The 19,509-nt window shown below is 39.2% G+C and overlaps 1 protein-coding gene across 5 annotated transcripts in view; it reads left to right on the top strand.

Annotated features, from left to right (window-relative positions):
• Positions 1–13,563, top strand: part of LOC131443516 (rho GTPase-activating protein 6-like) — an 80,909-nt gene extending 67,346 nt beyond the window's left edge. For 4 of the 5 annotated variants that reach the window (XM_058613197.1, XM_058613204.1, XM_058613213.1 and 1 more), the window contains 11 exons: positions 6,528–6,687; positions 7,172–7,240; positions 8,073–8,335; positions 8,521–8,716; positions 8,829–8,884; positions 8,970–9,120; positions 9,202–9,350; positions 10,973–11,149; positions 11,627–11,724; positions 11,828–12,090; positions 13,448–13,563. In XM_058613197.1, coding sequence (XP_058469180.1) covers positions 6,528–6,687; positions 7,172–7,240; positions 8,073–8,335; positions 8,521–8,716; positions 8,829–8,884; positions 8,970–9,120; positions 9,202–9,350; positions 10,973–11,149; positions 11,627–11,724; positions 11,828–12,090; positions 13,448–13,458 — 1,593 coding nt within the window. In that variant the 3' untranslated portion in view covers positions 13,459–13,563. Of the gene's footprint in view, positions 1–3,250; positions 3,626–6,527; positions 6,688–7,171; positions 7,241–8,072; positions 8,336–8,520; positions 8,717–8,828; positions 8,885–8,969; positions 9,121–9,201; positions 9,351–10,972; positions 11,150–11,626; positions 11,725–11,827; positions 12,091–13,447 lie in introns of those variants that run through there. The other variant, XM_058613222.1, reaches the window with a different exon arrangement.
• The last annotated feature ends 5,946 nt before the right edge of the window (positions 13,564–19,509 follow it).

Genomic DNA, 19,509 nt, shown 5'->3' with positions numbered 1-19,509 from the left:
TGTAAGATATAGGCACAGTAACGTCTCAGGTTGACAGTGTTTCACCTTTTGCAGAAAAACTGCTGCAGCAGTCAGCTACATGACTCTCCTTTAATGAGATGTATATGTCTTGGAAGTTAACTCAGGCCATCCAGTTGGTTTAAATGCATACCAGGAGCCAGGGCCTGCTAATGGTGAGTTTATAGTCAGTCCAAATCTATCATTGCAATGTGCGTGCTCACACAAAGTGTGTGTATACAATTCAAATGATAACAAAGGGGTTGCTGGCCATAGCACAATCAAACGCAACTTGTTTAAAAGCTGTGTCAGAGTGGTATTCTTCAAATGAACTTATGTTTTCCATAGGCCAAATGTCACTGTGCTCCATTAGAGGTGTAGTCAACCGGGGTCTGAGCTGAGATAAAAAGCAGAGACATCTGGTTTACATGAAGGAAGGCTCCACTCTTATTTCTCACCATGCAACAGCATGACCTGATCCATGGCTACAGTCCCTCAGGCACATATTTCTTCCCACAGGAGACTGTCCATGTGGATGGCATGGCACGAGACCTGCCGGTGTGCAACTGCAGCACCGTTGCATCCTATCTGTGTCTGATGAGAGTAAAATTAAACAGTATCTTTCTGAGAAATACAGTATATGTCTCTGAGGACAATGGAATCATGGTATGGGTAAAAACCTACCTCTTGAACAATTGAACAATTAAACATGACAATATGACCATTGATCATATGTAAAGATGGACTTAGTCTTCTGGTTTCCAACCCAGAACTAACAGTATGAATTTCCCTTTCCAAGGAAAACAGATGTTTAAGTATGACCCATATGAGTGGACACCAGTTGGATTTACAGCTGGTGTCGTCCAATAGGAAACTGGTTGCAGGTGAAGGTTCTTAACTTTTATTTGCATTATGGTGCTGGCCAGGTCGCAGATATCAAGACTTCAGATCAGAGCTCAGATTCTTATGAGTTGAATACGACATACTGTACAATCTACCTGTCAAAGAGTGATAAATACGAACTCCATACATAACCGTACAAGCTGAACAAAATTAATACAAAATGAGCCCATCAGAAAGAGTGGTTTCCTCACAAGTGTACACCATTATGTAATCTCTGGCAACCTGTCTTTGTTGTGTTAATAAAATTGTAAAATATAAAAAAAATAAACGGGGGGCATAATATATATATATATATATATATATATATATATACATATATAAAAACAATTTTAAGGATTGAACAGTCAGTTTTGTTTAGCTTTATCATTAGTCTTTGCACTCCTCTCTTCGACCTTTTCTTACTCAACAGTGCAGCTACTACCTTTGATCTAAAGACAGCTCTCGTGTGCTCCCTCTTTTATTTTACACCATGTTTCTGAAATGTTTTGCATGCCCTTGAACATGACTGTAGTGGATCACTTGTTACGGCTATTTTTAAGATTCATGTCTGTGCTGATTTTGGATTTCACTTTAGCCCAGACTACCCTCTGGATATGAAGACTTTGTGAGTTATTGGAAAATAATGCACTGTGTTTATATCCAAATGTTTTTTGTTTTTTTTTTCCTTTTCCTAGTCAGCATGAAATTGTGTCTTCGGGGGAGACGGTGCGTTTGAAAGGAGCCTATGCAGTGTGCAATCTAATCTTCATTAATTTTGTACAAAGCAGAATACTTATCAGACATACTTGAAGTCGCTTGAAAACAGCCAGATCAGATGCAACTTGAGAATAGTGAACGCCTGTTTCAGTTTGCTCAGACTTTTCTTGTAAACTGCAGGAACTTACAAAAGCCTAGGGAGGGAGTCATTCATCATTCTGATGTAGTGGTGTAGTGGCGAAATGAGGACATTAATCATCAGGACAAAGTTTCAGGGTTGAAACGAGTTGGTATTCAAACATGTGTGCATAGACTTTATATCAAGCAATGTAGATGGAATGAATGTGGTTTATTTCAACCTGTGTTTGTGTGTGTGAGAATACAGATTAGTTTATTCTCCCCATATTATTAATAAAAATGTGGCTTTGATTTAACACACCAAATAAGTGGCAAGCACAATTAGGACATTTATATACTTGAAATATTGAATTTCAGAAACCAATATTGTGTTATGGGCCATAAGGCCAACCAGAGTGTTCCACTAGGACCTTTATGCCGTTTGAGGTGAGTGATGAATGATGCAGCCAGAGTGTGTGTGTGTGTGTGTGTGTGTGTGTTGTGTTTTGGTTGGAGACCCATCTGCATTAGTCTGACCTCAAAGGAGGAGTTTAACTCTATACATCCTAAAGCATAAACAGCTTGCAGGAATCTGAAAACTTGAAACCTGAAACCTTAGTTATAAAGCCACTGCTGGAACGTTGTATTTTCCCCATGAATCTCGGCTTCTCCAACAATAACTTTCTTCTCTGTAACACACAAAGCCCCAAATCCATGATTGATATTTTATGTATTTAATGACTAATATGTCTTTTTGACTGATGTACAGTTCAGCATTAGTCTTGAACTCACTCAGCCTGATTTAGGTAGTATAAGCTTCACTTGTCAGACAAGCTCTGATGTTTTCTTTCTTCTTCTTTTTTCTCACGGTTCTATCACATGCAGCAATGGTGGCTTGTTATGTATCTGGGCACTGTCCTCAAAGACAAATTTAATTTAGATGCACAGATACTATATGTAAAAAAGACACACAAACAGTTGTTCTTGTTGTTAAAAAAAGTTGTTAAGTTTTATCGTCAAAATGTCCAATGGTACCCACCTTTAATGATCCTAATTGTTGTTATGGTAAATATGAGTTTCGGATGTGCAAAATTCACATGAATACCCCTCACGCCGTGATTTAATAAGATCATTTTGATACCCAAGTTTGATACACAAGTTCCTGAGTCGAGATTACCTTTGACATTACAAGATGGCAGAGCGTAAGACAACATTCATCACAAATGGTAATTTTTTTTAGAAATCATTTTTTGTCTTTTCAAAAATAATATACCCCTGATTTAGTCTGTAAAATACTAAGGCTACTCACATATTACATTTCCCTACATCCTCCTCGTACTCTAGCAGGTAAATTAACAATTCAAAAATTGAGTTTTACTCAAAAAACAGGTAAGGGTGAACCGTGTTTCATCCATTTTTCAGTTGCTCCAACAACAAAAGCACTTGAACGTAACGCACCTGTACTTCCGATAGCACGTGAAGGCAGCATTAGTCTCCCCAAAAGCAGTGACGTGCTCAGTAGTGTACTTGGAAAAAGTCAACCACGAATAAAATAAAATAGAAATAAAAACCGTGAACTTTCCCTTTTAAAGTTCTCTTAATAGAAACCATTGTATTTCCACGTCTATCCTGGTTGTTCTGCTGTCAGATAATATTAACATGGTCAAACAGGCAGAGAGAACACTGCCCCCTCCTGGTTTAATGTCCTCAGTGGTAGTGGGTGAGTTCAGCTTCTCGCTGTGGGTTTTTATCAGTACTTAAACTCGCTCACGTCCCGAGTTCTTGTTCTGTGGCGCTCAGACTCTCTGCATGGCGTCGGCTCAGTTATTGGCATTAACTTTAAGTTTGTTTGAGGAGTAACGTGTGTGTCGTCATGGGGGAGCCGCGTCCTCAGCGGAGCATCGCCAGTCATGTGAGTGCATGGCTGCTTTTCTTTTGTCGACATGTCACGTAAAAAAAGTATTTAAATTAGGACTGTATGATTTAATTTACCCGTTTACATTTTAGCGTTGAGTTAAAACAAACCTATTTTTTTTATTAACCATAGGGAAATTATAGGGAAATTGTCACTTTTAATAGTATTTACTAATAAGTACACGTTCAGTAGAGAACAGTTAAAAAAGCCTGATTGACAAAAAAATTATTAGTGACACTAATGAATTATTAGACATGTAAACATGTAGAAAAGAAAGAAAAATAGACCAGCTCAAATATGAAAAACAAACAAAAAAACTATGTAAAACATAATCAAATATCTACTCTTAATACTGAATAAACAAAATAAATAAATAAGGTGCAAGGAGCAGTCAGTCAGTACTAGTAAAGTGATGCTCAAGATTATGACACAATGTGTTAAAGTGAAACTTTTCATGTAAAACTGTGTGTCCTCTGTTTCACAGGATGTGTGTGTGTGTGTGTGTGTGAGTGAGTGATTGAAGGGCTTTGTGTTATTGTTGGTACTTTCCCATCTTTGAAGGACACTCCAGTGTTATTTTAGGTTTGTCAACAGTAATTGTTTTACTAAAAAAAGTGTAAAACAGGTGATGTAAATTAAGTGGGTCATTTTAAACTGAATTTAATTCAGTGTGGACTTCGTCTACACAAAGAAGTGGACAAGCAGCGAGGGCTCGTGTGGAAAACCTTTCCGTTAATGCCCCCATTGAATGGCTTCCTGAGCACTGAGGAATATTCATCTCCTCACTGGATCCAGTTCAAGTGCGGTTGATTGGTGCAATCTGAGCTTACAATCTATACAATTACCTATTTCCTCTCATTGTTTTCCACAGCTCACTACAAAAATGTCATTGTGTTTTGACGAGAATCTGCGCTAACGTGCACCTTGTTGTGTGTCCACAGAAACATGAGAGCATTTTTGTGAACGATTACAGTGATAATCATTATAATATGAATTACTGTTGATATAATACATGCATGAATGTGGTTGCTGACTTAGTTATAAGAGCACATAAACGAATGAATAAAAAAACAATTAAAAAGACTAATCACTAAATTTAATTTATTGATCATTAATACTGTTGATAAATTGATTAAGTAACTTTTCATCGGCATGTTCATATTTCAAAAGACTACACAATATGTTTACAATGAGGCTTTTAAGTATCTCTTTGCTTTCTGTCATACTGAAGCTAACAGCACAGGTTAGGTACTATGCCTTCAAAGTTTGTGACATATTGACACTAAGAAAAATAATGTATTTACTACATCCCCTGACTGTCGCAATGAGGAGAAATTCTAGATTAGTGAGTCACGGTTATGTAGATAGTGTGTGTACATTCAAATGTCTTGCCTTGACATTCTGTGCACACCTGGAATTAGTGTTGCTATTAATGATGTCACTTTGCTGATGTGCTGATGTGTGGGAACCCGGTTTACTATTGCATCAGATACATTTTGCACTCCTGTATAGTCACACCAGAGGAATGTCTGAGAAGAATGAGTGGATGAGCAACAAACGTGACTTACTCTTTGCTGTTCTTTGCAAGTATACAATCACAATTTTGTATGAATTACTGTTGTTTCTCCAACACGTGGAAATGAAGGTTGAGGTGGTGGGGATATTCACTTGCAATGTTCAAATTCACCAACAAATGTTGATACAAAATTGAAGGAGTAACAGAACGCACTTGTGGTAGATTTATGCTCGGTGTGGCCTCCCATCCACTGCCCGTTCTGCTACAGCTGTGCTGGTTTCTGTTGGTCATCGAGTCGGCTTGTTTGTTTCAAAATACATAGTTGTAAGTATCTGATCGTCAGTTCTTGTATAGGTAGCTGAGATACTGTACAGGTCAGATTAACACAGTATACTAACAGATAACTGATCATTACTCACAGTTCAATTCAGAAAAGATGCTGGTGTCAGTCTAAAGTCATTCTGACATTCTCATCTAGCCAGAATTTTGAGGATTCCCTGCTTGTTTTTGTTATTATGTGAAATGAGTTGTGTAATTGTAATAACTGCAATAGACAATTGTGATTGGCATTTTCTACTATTTTCTGACATTGTACATATATTCAGAATGATTAAGTGGCAGATTCATCTATAATGCAAATAATGCATTAGCTGAATCCCACACTTGCCAATGGTGCTGATAGTTTACATACCCTACATGTTTCAATTGCATATTATTGCCCACACAAAAAAACAATGTATTATACTTTGTGCAGGAGAAAAAAAAGTGTGCTACTGTAGCACAGTTCTAATTCTCATTTAAAGCCAGTGAGCCACTTTAGTGTAAGCCTTATCCTTATAATGAGTTACTAAGCCTCTTTGGAACATGGCTCATATGACTGTGCTGGATCAAAGCTATGTACAGTAATCTTCAACATGGAGATGCTCAAAGGTTGAGGATTTCAGATACAGAATGGATAATCCTGAAAAACGTTTACAGATCAAAGTTGTTTTTCTTTATTTCTATTTATCTTGATCACAGATTATTCAAAATCAGGGTGAAGTATAAACCTCCGTTATACACAGACCATTAAACTAAACCCTGATTTAAAAAAAACAAGGACATTACAAAAGGCCTAATGCTGAAATAAAGATGTTGATATAGGTTAAACACATTTGAAAACAACCTGTCACTTTGTGTCACAGAAAACAGCCGCTGATTAATGTTTTCTTTTGAGCTGACAAGTGAAGCAGATAGGTCTGCGGCGTCATGCATAGTGGGGTCAGTGGAGAGACTGCGCTGGTCATGAACTCCGATGTGACAGCAATGATAAATGTATGTGATGTGTAGTGTGAAGTCTTTTTCTCAGTCTGTGTGTGTGTGTGTCTGTCTGTACGTCCTCAGGGGGACTTCACCTGGAATAGCGTGTCAGGATGCAGAGTTGGCCTGAAGCCAGTCCATTTACAAAGCCTCTCAGAGCTGGAGAGGGTTCGTCTGCAGGATGTGGCCTTCAGACGATTGCTTCGGGATGGTGACCTCGGCTGCCACATCACCATCCCTAAATGTATTAGTAAACACACACACACACACACATATAGAGAATGAGAGTAGAATTGCTCATGTCGCAATTTTACTACTCTGTTACAGAATGTTTTATAAAACATGCATCTTTTGGACTGTCTATCTACATCTGCCTTTTGTTTCAGATACATATATACAGTACATATATATATATATATATATCTTTTCACAAAAAATAAGTCAATATTCTGTTGACGTTTTTAAAGTAAGATTTTGGGATATGAAAAGGAACAGAAAACAAACCTCCTCTTCATATTATTCATCTGCAGTATTTCACCTGTGCCCCACAAGCCACAGTTTACGTTGTTGTGTTCTGACACTTTCTGCACAGCATTTGTTTGTTTGCTCTCCTGAATTATGTAACAGCTGAGGGAATTAGCCTGTGAATTTCTGGTGGAACAGGGGGAAGAAAACACGAGCATGCTAAGATTGTGACAAGGAATGTGACACCTCAGTTTCTTTTTCAGGCTACAAACACAAGAAGTCACTGAAGAAGAAGTTGGATTCGTTATCAAAAGAGAAGAGTAAAGACAAAGGTAATATTGGTCAAATTATACTTTATGTCTTGTTAAATTCTAAGGCAGTATTGCTCAAATGTTTTAAGGTCTCAGTTCTCTAATATAGCACGATTTGACTGGGTTGGGCACAATTTCACTGCACTCCCTTGAAAATTTTGTTTATACAAGGAATTCCAACAACAAATTTCCAAACAAGTGAAGATAAACAGCTCTCTTTTATGTCTGTGGGAGAGCCTCTGAGCGCTGTCAGACCTTTATTTCCTCTGATACTTTAAACTTGTCGATCCCTCTGGCTAAACCTGTGTAGAGTCAGTGAAGCAGACATTGGCAGCTGCTAATATTGTACATGTAGAACTGTAGGATCAGAAGTTTAACAGCGGAGTAAAGGAGTTGCAGAGAGAGCCGAGCTCTGCCCCGCCTACTGCAACAATCTGGCAGGAAAGTGATGTTCTCCGTTAGACAGGCAGTCGAGGGAAATAACAAAAACAATCTTAAGTGGTGGTTCATTCATTATAGCCTATTCTCCGGCGGGGCCTGCCCCCTCTTTCCTCTTTTTCTGCATTTGTTTACAAAGCCGTTTCTGTAAGTATGCACTCTCTAATTTTGTATACCGAGTGTGCCCTTCAGAGCATGATCCTGGTAGTGCGTCTACTTTTTTTGAGAAACATTTATTGAAGAGTTCAAGTGGGATTTTAAAAATTGGAAGAGAAAATACTAGATCCAAATGGGAATGCATGCTGTACACTGGCCTGACTGACACATCTCAAGAGTAATTTGACCTTTCTCAGTTGACTTGAAGCGAAAGAGATGAACTTTATGTCTTCCTGTCTCACTCTGCCACCTCATACAGAGACTATGCCGCAGGTGTTTGGCATACCACTGTCGCAGGTTATTTCCAACGACCGCACGCACAAGCAGCGACACGATCCCCCACGGGAGGAGCACAGTGACCCCACGGAACTGATGTTGTCCTTCCTTCACCTCACCTACAGCTTCAAAAGAGCCAATAAAGAGCTGTCCAGCAGCACGTCATCTCTGAGCTCAACCTCTGAGACTCCTAATGAATTGCCTCTTCTCAGCTTACCAGACGCTGCCCCACGGACTCACAGGAGGGTAGGCTGGTCTGTCAATAAACCCGGCACAGTGTTGTAGTCTGATTATTCTTGCACATTAACATTCTCAGGGCATTTGTAACCTTTTTGGGATAACAGAGTGGACCACGCAGCTATTAAACGACTGTATTACATTTAATGACTTGAAACAGTGACTTTATGTGTTGTCACCCATATGCTTGACAGGGTGGGGTGTCTGTGGATTGCATCACTGACCTTGATGATAACCAGTTTCGGCTCTTGGAGGCCCTCCAGCTGTCTCTGCCAGAAGAGGCAGCTGGCAACAGGAAGAAGCGTCGCGATAAAAAGCTCAGCCTTAACCCTATTTACAGACAGGTGCCCAGGGCGGTGGATCTCTGCTGTCAACACCTGGAAAAATACGGTACACCATCATGAAAGTGCTAATGGTGCTGCATAGAAATGTACAGATTAACACCCAATTTACTCTCTTGGTGAGTTGTAATCTGTAAATGCTTCAATTTGTTTTTGCTCAGGCCTACAAACAGTTGGAATCTTCCGCGTTGGGAGCTCCAAGAAGAGAGTCCGCCAGGTACTTTGATTTCCACACTTAAATTCATAAATTCATCAACTTTGGCTATTTGAGGTTTATTCATATTCACGATTATGTTGCCCAGCTTCGCAAGGAGTTGGACCATGGGTGGGAGGTGAACATGGATGAAGAGAACAGTGTCCATGATGTGGCTGCGTTGCTGAAAGAATTCCTCAGAGACATGCCTGACACACTGCTGACCAGAGAACTCTACACGGCCTTCATCAACACAATGTGTGAGGAGAAAACACGCGCTGCACACGATCTACACCCAATACACAACTCGCTTCCTGTTAATGATTGTTTTTCATCTGCAGTGCTGGATCATTCAGGCCAAGCGAGCACCCTCCAGCTCCTGATCTTTCTGCTCCCACCGTGTAACAGCGACACGCTGCATCGTCTCCTCTGCTTGTTGTCTACTGTAGCTGCACATGCTGAAGACAGTGTGGACAAGGACGGACAGCAGGTAAAGAACCTTTTTTTGGTAAAAACTGCTGCTGTGAGCAGTAATTGCTTGTGGTTACACACTCTTAACACACAAAATAATTAGTAAGAGAGTAAATGTTGAGCACATAGTTAAGATTTTTACTGGTTTTCTATTAAGTATAAATTTAAAGTAAAATCTCTTTGAACAGAATAAACTATCAATGTTTGTAAAGCTGAACAATTCATCTATTATCTAGTGGCAGTTGCCAAAAACCAGAAGAGTTTTAAATGACATGACTCTGCAGCCTTTCAGACATTTTATCGTTCATTTCACTCGAAATCTCAAAAAACATGTTCAGGAAATGAGCAGCTGTCACAGACCAATGCTAGAGTTTTTACAATTTTAATGTGATTATGATCAACGCCACGAAAGGCAGTATGGCAGATGCTTGTCAATCTGCAGCTTCTAATTTGTAGACAGAGCAGTGCCAGAGAACAGCACCAGAATGGACGATTCTCCATAGTGAGTATCTTGAATAAATGATGCTCAACAAACTGCTTCACAGTGAATACACAAACATGGTGCCTCTGTCAAACATCATACGTTGTTATTTCCCTAGTTTATGTGTTTGTAAACAGGAAGTGAAGGAAAATGTCACATTGTGGGGGATACACTCTGTCAACAAAATGCTTATCTCAGTATCTACATATTTACATATTCTCACTCTGCTGTGACTGTGTATATATGTATGTATATGTGTGTGTGTGAATATATATATATATATATATATATATATATATATTATTTACTGTATTGTTTTAAATCCATATACACGATGTCTGCTGAACATTTTCAGTTGTGTTCACCCTTGTGTAGAATAGTAGTTTTTAAGATTTGAGATAAGTAATGTGAATAATGAGTATATAATAATTAATCATCCATCCATTTTGGGTCTTGCTTTGTTACTCATCACCTGGAAGCATCAAATGTGAACTCATTTTCTTTAGTTTCTCATGCATGTAAGACCAGTCAGTTCTCTCTTAACAAAAGAAGGCGACTCAGAGTCTGACTTATTGATAGTGGCAGTCCTGAGGTAGGTGAACATTCCCAAAAGGTCCTGGATACCAAGATAGTCTGTTGACAGCCGAATTCAATCCTGTTTGTGAGCTCATGTGCACATGAAAAGAGTAGTTCAGCTCCCTTGTTTCCTTTTAAAGTAATTCCTTGTGGTAGTATGGGGTAAAGCTCATGCGGACCACATGCTCATATGCAGTCGTATACTTTAAAGGAATACTTCACCAATTTGCATTTAGCTTTGCATTTCTCGACTAGGGGTAGTATTTTTGAAAAATAGTGCTTCCCAACCTCAGTTTCCCCTGAGTTGAGAAATATCTTCATTCTTTTCTTTGTTACGTGCCCACCAGTGACACTTGGTCCTGTTAGCATAACTGTTAGCAAAGATGGCAGACACTGTTTACATTCTGGGAATGAGGTTCCGTCCCTCGAATGAAAACATGGTTAAAAATAAACTGTTTTAAAACATAGACATACTCTGGCCCGTCATAACACAAAAAACATTTTTATTGTTTATTCTGTTTGGTGTATATATGTATATGTGTGTATGTTTAAGACTAATACTGTCCATTTTTTGTTGTCTATAGATAATTGGGAACAAGATGACATCACTCAATTTAGCGACCATCTTTGGACCCAACCTCTTACAGAAGCTAAAGAAAGACAAAGAGTTTGCGGTGCAGAGTTTTGCCCGTGCAGAGGAGAGCACAGCCATCATCAGTGTGGTCCAAATGATGATCAATACATATGATAGATTATTTATGGTAAGTAGTGCTTACTGAACACCAAGCAGTTAAAAGACTCTACTGCGTTCAATCAGACAATCTCTCCAAGTCAGGTCTTCTCTACAGATTTGTTTATTGTGAATCAGATAATAAATTGAGATATGGAAATATAAACGGTTAAGGGAACTCTGCATCAGTAATTTCTGCTTTTCCCCTGCTGTTTTTATTATTATTCCTTTATATCATACAAATATAATGCTGTTTCTGTTATAGTAGGTGTTTGAACTTAAATTGTACTGAGAAGACTGGGAACAACAAGGGCCCAGATGTAATTAACTGATTAAAAACACGCTGCTGGGGTGATAATGCTGTTGATTGATGACTGTGGATAAGTGCCTAATTGTTTACCTCAGGTCAGTTGAAGTGTGATAAAATAATTACGGTAACAAAGAGTATAATTTTATTACTGTCATAAATTATTATGAGCTTCATTAAAAAGAGCTTTCGCTCGTGCAGGTTCCTGCTGACCTGCAGAATGAGGTGCTGATGAGTTTACTCGAAACTGATCCTGATGTTGTGGATTACTTACTCAGGAGGAAAGCCTCTCATGAATCGTGAGTTTCCAGATTGCACGTTATATTAATAGCCATGTAGCTCTTACTTGTCAACAGCCATAGGGCGATGTGAAATTTATTGCGTCTCCTCTTGTTTGTGCAGCGATCCAGGCCTTCTCAGAGCAGAGGAGCCCTTCTCTCTGACCGAGCGCTGCTTGTCCAGTGACTGCATTAAAGTGTCCAGCGGGGAAGTTTCTCCCTATGACAACAACTCCCCTGACCTGTCAGATGGACTGCTGTGGAAATACACAGAGGACAGCAGTCCACTCTCAGACACAGTCCTCAGTCTTTCTGAGCAGTACAAACTCAGTTTCCACTCGAAAGACAGATCTGGCAGCACCTCTCCTACAACCTCCACTGACAAAGGTGATCTAGATTGATGGCAGCATCATATTATTATACTATAGTTTGTATAATATAGTATAGGTCAATTATTTGTACATTGATGGGAAGATGCTTATTCACTTTAGATGTCAAGTCTGTATATTAAGTATGTAAGTGGAGCCAGGAGCTCTTCAGCACAGCCCTAGCATTAAATTCACAATATATCATTTCTGCCAGCAGAGTTCTCTCAATCAAAAAAAAATAAAATAACAGAAAACCTCATTTAAGTGTGGGAACATGGTAATCGGTGTCTAATGTGGTTCCTCTGTGTGTTTGAGCTTCACGGGCAGATCTAAGGAGGCAGAACACGCAGCAAATGGCAATAAGTAGTTGTGATATATTAGTAATGAAATTATATGCAGACAAAAAAATAAAACAGTAGTGAATATTTTCTTCCTCACTCTGAAGTCATTTAAAGGCAATAGAAATGAGTTTCGGAAACATTTTGGCCAATGTTGGTACACTACTCTTCATATTTAGATATATTAATGCAGAAGGTTAATTTTATTTATGCAGAAGGTCCGATTTATTTATTAAGAATTAACAAAAGACACGGAGCATGTGCATAGATAACAACTCAAACTGTCTAATGCAGAGGAAAACATCTTTATGCAAGATTCATAAACAGACAGTGAAGGGGCTTAATGTAAATTGGTAAATGTACGTCATTAACCCTTCAACACCTAAGCCTCAAAATGTCCGCATGGACTTGTTTTGCTTATTTTAACCATAAAAGGGCCAGTGAGTAAGTGATTTAGCACATTCCAGAATAACTTACAATATCTGGCAGTTATTTACAATTTACTGCATGTTAAAATAGTGTATTAACAGGTTAAAATGAAGAAAAACAAAATGAAAGAAAAACAAAAACTCTGTAGTTGTACACGGACACCAGATTTTGCATGTGCAATTTGAAATTTGAACAGTATAAAACATAATTAAAGTAACATTTGTTGTTTGTCCCATAGCACAAACTGTCGCGTAATTATGTCAAATTGCACAAACGTGTCGTCTGCGATATGCTCTTTGTTAAAGGGTTAAAGTAAACATACAGGCTGCTGGATGTTGTTTCCTACCTATTGTATGCATATGGTGGTGGCAATGATCTCATCTAACTCTACAAGAACACGAAAACCATCTGTCCGTAGATGTTGGGACTATTTGTTGCATGTGTGTGTAATGGCCTGGAAACCAAACTCATCCTTTCAATTTCTTTCTCAGTGGCTTCAACAGTTTGTGACAGTGATCATTTCTGGCCCACATGGTGTGAGCTGTTTAACACAGATGTCTCTGCCAATCACATGGCTGGTAACAGAATCCTCTTTTCATGTTGTTGCAGATGATATTTGAAGTTCGATGAATGCTGGATGTTAATGAATGGTTTCTCCCAGTCTCCCTTGGAGATATGTCGCAATGTGAGTTGTGCGGATCATCAGAGGGGCTGAGCAGTCACCAAGGTAACCACAACTTGCCCATTAGGCCTACACAAATCTCATTGGGTGAGCTAGAATGCAGGCCACACCTCCCGGTGACTCGCAGCAGCAGTTTTCCTCATGACCAGAGAGGACAGAGACAACCTGAATCGTCATTACATCAAGGAATGAGCAGCCAATCAGGAGCCATTAGGTCAGACAACTTAGCAGCAAGGACAGGACTCTCTGCTTATCCATTATTAAAGGTCGGAGTGAACAGTTTGTCTCCCCTTCACTACTTTCGACCTCTAAGTGACGCCCATATTTCTCACTCCACACCCTCCCTCTTAATGCATCAGCCTGACCCTCAAACTCCACATCAGTCGCAGCAGACTTCTGCCTCCCAGACTGCAGATATAGCAGACGCCTCTGTAGCAGGACAACAGAAGGACACTCGTAGGACAGACTGGCAGACAGAAAGGTGGCACGTGTGGCAGATAGTGTCAAAGGAAAATGCAGCCTCTTTGCCCGAAACCCTGGTGTAAAGATCCCTTTGACTCCCCTTTGCACCGACTTTTTCTCAGATGTGTTTGACTCTATTTAATTTTGTTTATATATGTGTATTTTTGTAGTTTAATATGCAGTACATTCACAGATTGAATGTCATCGTTCGTTTTGAATGTTGCTTAATGCTTAATTTTAAGCCATGAATGTTTGTTTTTGTTTTTAATGCTGAATGTAAAAACACCACGGTGTGCGTCGTAAGGATGCTATAGATTTCTAGTACCTGAATATGTATCGGAGCTACTTTAATCTTGCGTTTTGTAAATTTACAATTTTTTGTAAAACTGGAGACTTGATCTGAATACGGCTGCAAATAACATGATGTTGTACGTTGCTATTTTATGAAGTGTAATTGAATATATTACTATATTTAAGGAAATATATAAACGGTCACATTCAAGCACTAATTGTACACATTCTACTTTAGCAGCACTATTTAAAATCATCTATTTTATTTGTAAATTTGCAGTCGACTATTTGTTTTTTTTACCACTTGCACTTTTTATTGTTCTCCTTAAATAGTTGCAGCCTTTTCCATTGAATACATTCAAATTAAATGGAAACTATAGCACTCAGAATAATGTATTACTTTCTCCATTTCCTATAATCTGAATGCTCCTGAGATCACAGCTTTCTTGTTAATCCAAATTTGTTCTGTCTCCCACAGTGTAGCCTGTGACTCATGTCTCTAGTTTAGCAAAATACGTTATTGAATCAGGGTTGTTGTTTTGTTTTTAACTTAAACACTTCATCACTTTAGAATATATAATAAGACCCATCTGTTCCTTCAAAATTGGACAAAGCAGCAGCTGAATCCACCGTTGGTATAGTATGTAAAAGAAAATATGCCGTCTAAAATTTTGCAAAGAAGTACAAGCCAATTGTATTGATTTAAATCTCTACATATTAATTAAACCTATTTCACCAAGAACTTTATTCATGAGCATGAAGTTAAAATCAAATACTGACTCTGGCTCTATATAATCTGCCTTTTACAGAAATGAAACAGTCACCTTTAATAACCACAAGAGGGCAGCATGAGACCAGGTAACCAGGTCTTCTTTGGTAGTCGTGTCCTTGCTCCTTCACAACACAACCAGAATTATTATTTTACGACTCATTATACATTCAAAATCTCATGAGTTTAAGGTGACGTGAAGAGCGTCTGTTTTTATCGTCGATAATGATCTCTTATGGGAGAATGTGTTTGTTTTGTGAACCAAAAAAAAATCTTGATTTATGTGAATAAAAAAGTATAAAAGCCGAGCTGAGGCTGTAACAATATAGCAATAAATAAACATGTGCAAATTGCTCACAAAGTGCTTCCAGGCGAAGGTGATGAAAGATTCATAGCACTAGTGACCATGAGGAACTAAATTTGTTCAATAAGCGAAGGTAAAATGAAATCAGCCACAGAGGTGCACAGTAAATGCATGTTTTGTTTTTAAATAGAGAGGCATGCGACTGCCCTGAAAGCATATTGATCAGAAATCTGATTGTGAGAGTACATAAATATAAAACTCATCCCTTGTTAACAGAATGTTCTGGGCCATATCTGGCTCCACTCCTGTGTGAATCGAACAGTACTTGACAGGATATGTAGATGGTGTTTTACAGAGAATCCAGCCGCACTTCACTTTTGCATCTGTATCACAAAGTGGTCCTTACCATATCCACATCCAAAAACATGGAGGAAAAACAACAACCACGAGATCAATTTTTGTCTTTATTTATGATCTGACAGCAAACACTCAAGATGAAATATTTAAAATCACATCTTGTCACTGCAGCACTGATGGATGGAACAATGGTCCTTTGGCAGAGAGCTGCAACAACTGTTCCCAGCAGGAAGTCCATCCTGGTTGAGTTCACTCACAGGCACCAGGAGCAGCTGCGGTGAAGGCAGAGGAAGGTCACAGCCAAAATGTGGCTGAATGTCCAGAAACAAGAAAGCAATGGTCCTGTGGTTTCAAGGTCGAGACTGATGCACAAATCTCTGCACAGCAAAAAAAACTGCACTCGATGTGCACTTTTAAAGAAAATGCTTCAATGCAGCCTCTCATTTAACATCCAACTTTGGACCATTAGTATGCTATAATTTGGAATTTCTTGGTACACACACACACACCGAAAAATCTATTCCTGTAGCCTTTGAATATTACAGCGAAAACAACACATGACAACTAGAAAGTACAATATATATGGAAAGTTGGATTGTTGCTTTCGACACAAGCTGAACCAAACTGGTGTCCTGGATTTGTGTGAGGAATCAGTTGAGGTAGCATGAAGAGTTGGGAACACAGCAAGTAAACTGTTGAGACGTCAGTGTAGACGCCATAAAAAGTCCATCAGACTCTGGGCGTCCAGAGTCTGATGTACTACATACAGTAGTACGACTTCACTTCACCTTTGTTCGCCCGCCTACAGCAGGTGCCACTGCTGTGTGAGTGGTTTGTATTAAAATGTATTTCATGAAAAAAAAAAAAAAAAGTATTCAAGAATTAAAGGATTAGCAGTGATTGCATTAAGCCTGTGAGCTTAGAGCAGCACAACACTTCATGAACAAAAATGTGAAGATTTAGATACCAAGTGTTCCTCTGATAAGACAGGTTGCTGCAATTTCTGACTCAATTAGGATTCCGAGCGTCACTTCCCACCTCCTCCAGAGAGCAGTGACTGAACTAAATGACTGTTTTTTGATCTGAGCTGGGTTTAATTTAATATCAGAGAGTTTTGAGATTATCAGGCCAGTTTACAATAAAACATTCTGCAATCTCAGAGAACAGCGAAGCGCACACATTTCCATTTTATTCACTTCATGTGCTTATTGTTTCTCAATTTGTAAAAAAAAAAAAAAAAAGGAGCACGTTTCGTGTTAGTGTCGATGTTAACGTCAGGATCACTATAAATAAAAGCTACACAGCACAGTGAGGTAGTGACTGGTGCTTTCCCAAATACACCACGACGTTGTGTGCACACACTGCCAGCATTGTTTTCCTCTGCTCTCCCTGAGTTCATATAACAGCAGGCAGTGGGTCAGCTGGGCTGCAGCAGAGTTTCAGGTGGGACAGCGTTGGGTCAAACTCTATATGTCACGTCTCGGGCAGACTTGGAGCGGGTTGTGAGCCGCACACGTCCTAACAGACACCAACAGGAAAGAAAGGTTTTATTCCACCTTCCGAGTTGCTCAACAGAGAAAATGTGTCCGAAACAACGACAACTCCCAAGCAGATGTTTTGCTCTCACTTTTCGTTCCACACACATACTCATTCTGTGTGATCTCATATCATTGCTGAATTATTATGTCATTATCATAATCTGTGGAAATACCCAAAGCCCAACACTTTACAGCTGCGTCCTCCTTCCGGTAAATGATGGGCTACATAAAAATGTATTGTACTAACTGTGTTTAATATTTAATATTTAAATATACTGTAAGTAGGAGCACTACTTACAGTAAACCTTTCAAACTACTATGGTCAGGTTTAACCATTTAAAATGAGGCTTGTGGCTCAAACGCATCAGTGCATATACTGTATGTTTGTTTTAATGACCATGCAACGACATTAAAGGCATCTTAATAGTTTAAAAGAGTTTTTCTTTGACTTTACTTCTAACAGAGGTGGCTTTGTCTGAAAGGATCCCATACTTAAGGTAGTCTTGTGGGATTCTTATGAAGCTGTAATTAACCCCAGTAGCACATCTGTTTCCACGGTCAAAGCATATTATCAAGAAAGTGTTCCATTGTTTTCGTATTTATCAGCTGTTGGTGATGTCACTCCACAGTGGACATGCACATCTGTATGTTTGTGTCTGCCCAACACTGATCCCAATGCACTCTCTCACAGCCGAGTCCACTCTGAGCTCTTTCTAATCGAGAAATCAGTCACAGTGATGGATGATCCAATAGTCCGTCAGTCCTTCAAGCAAGATGAGATCAATTCAGCGGAGAGCCTCAAAATTCTGCTTCAAACAGTTTCGTCGCGAGGCGGCCGTGACTATTTTTCAACCTTGAAAACCATATCAAGACAGACTCAGGCAGTGTCTCTCTCTCCAGCAAGAGCAGGAGTATGAGCCTCACCACTTGTCCCAGCTGTCACTTTGTCACAGGAAGAACAAGTAATAGGAGAAAGACAATATTCCATTAGAAGGCTGAATCTTAAGTTTGTAGCAAATTGTGAAGAGCTCTATTTATGAGAGATTCAAAAGGAAATCGACATGCCGGTTAATTACCACTGTCATTCCTTGTTTGGCAGCAGTTCGCCTTTGTGTTGCTTTATGATGGTGTTACGTTTGTGTGCAAAGTTCCTTAACATCACAAGTTTATGCCAACATGTTCTCAGACACTTTTGGCATCCTCTCCTCAAATGCATAGACACAAACCGTCAAAGGGATTGTGGGACATTTACAAAGTATAATTACGCCTTTGCACGAACTGTTGTCAGTGCTGAAGCCTGCCACAGTCAAAAAAAAAAATCAAGGTCAAATAAAACATCTTGCATTGTGGATGGGCGTCAATCCAGGAGGTTTTGCACTGTTTTATAATTTTTTTGTAAAAACAAAAAAGAAAAAAAAAAGCTCTTTGACTTTGTTGATTTGTGGTCCTGTGTGGTTTTTTGAAATTCTGCTGTATCTACTCCAAAAAAGAATTCGCCTTGGAGGATTACAGACTCCCAACATTTGCGATTTTCACAACATTTGCAACCTCAATTTGGTTTTCAGTGTGTGGGTGAGCAAGTCTTTGGCCACACCTGTGCCAAAAGAAACGTTCAGACTTTGTGCCTCAGTGGAAACTTTATATATCACAAAAACCACCGCTCTTTTTCTCCTTAGTTTTCTCATGTGACAATTAGTCACTGTATTTGAGTTAAAAGTGAAGCTTTCCGTGCAAATCTCGGTAACCTTGACTCTTACTTTTCCCCATCTGAGGGATGAACACCCCATTCCTCAAGTATGATCTCATTATTGCAAGTATGGAATTGTGTTTTCAGGCTGACTCATCTATCTCATGATGAATTCTCATTAGGGTGGAGAAATCCAATTCTCTCTTGCTTAATAGCACTTTTTCCCCCCTCCTCTGCCTGCTGGCTTCTCTGGATGCTTCAGCTTGAGCCTGACTGTTCTGTGTTAACTCAATGAAGCTGCCTTTGGCGATAAAGAAAAGCGCTTTATCCCCATTATCTGATGCCCACTTTAGATATATTACTACCGGGTCCAGCCTGACACACATTTTCACCCCTTCTCTTATTCCCTCCTTAGGGTTCTCCGGTGCAAATGCCAGTGTGAAGGTAAGAAGGTAACAACACTTTTTGGCTGATTTTCAGTCCACTGTGATGGCGTCCTGTGACTTTAATCAATGCCATCTCCCTCCCCAAAAAAAGGGTTAAACGTTGCTCTGTGGAGCTTTCATGCTCCTGTGTAAACC

This window comes from Solea solea, chromosome 2 (assembly GCF_958295425.1).
Source record: "Solea solea chromosome 2, fSolSol10.1, whole genome shotgun sequence".
In the NCBI taxonomy this organism is placed as follows: domain Eukaryota; kingdom Metazoa; phylum Chordata; class Actinopteri; order Pleuronectiformes; family Soleidae; genus Solea; species Solea solea.
This window is presented reverse-complemented; position numbering and strand designations above follow the sequence as displayed.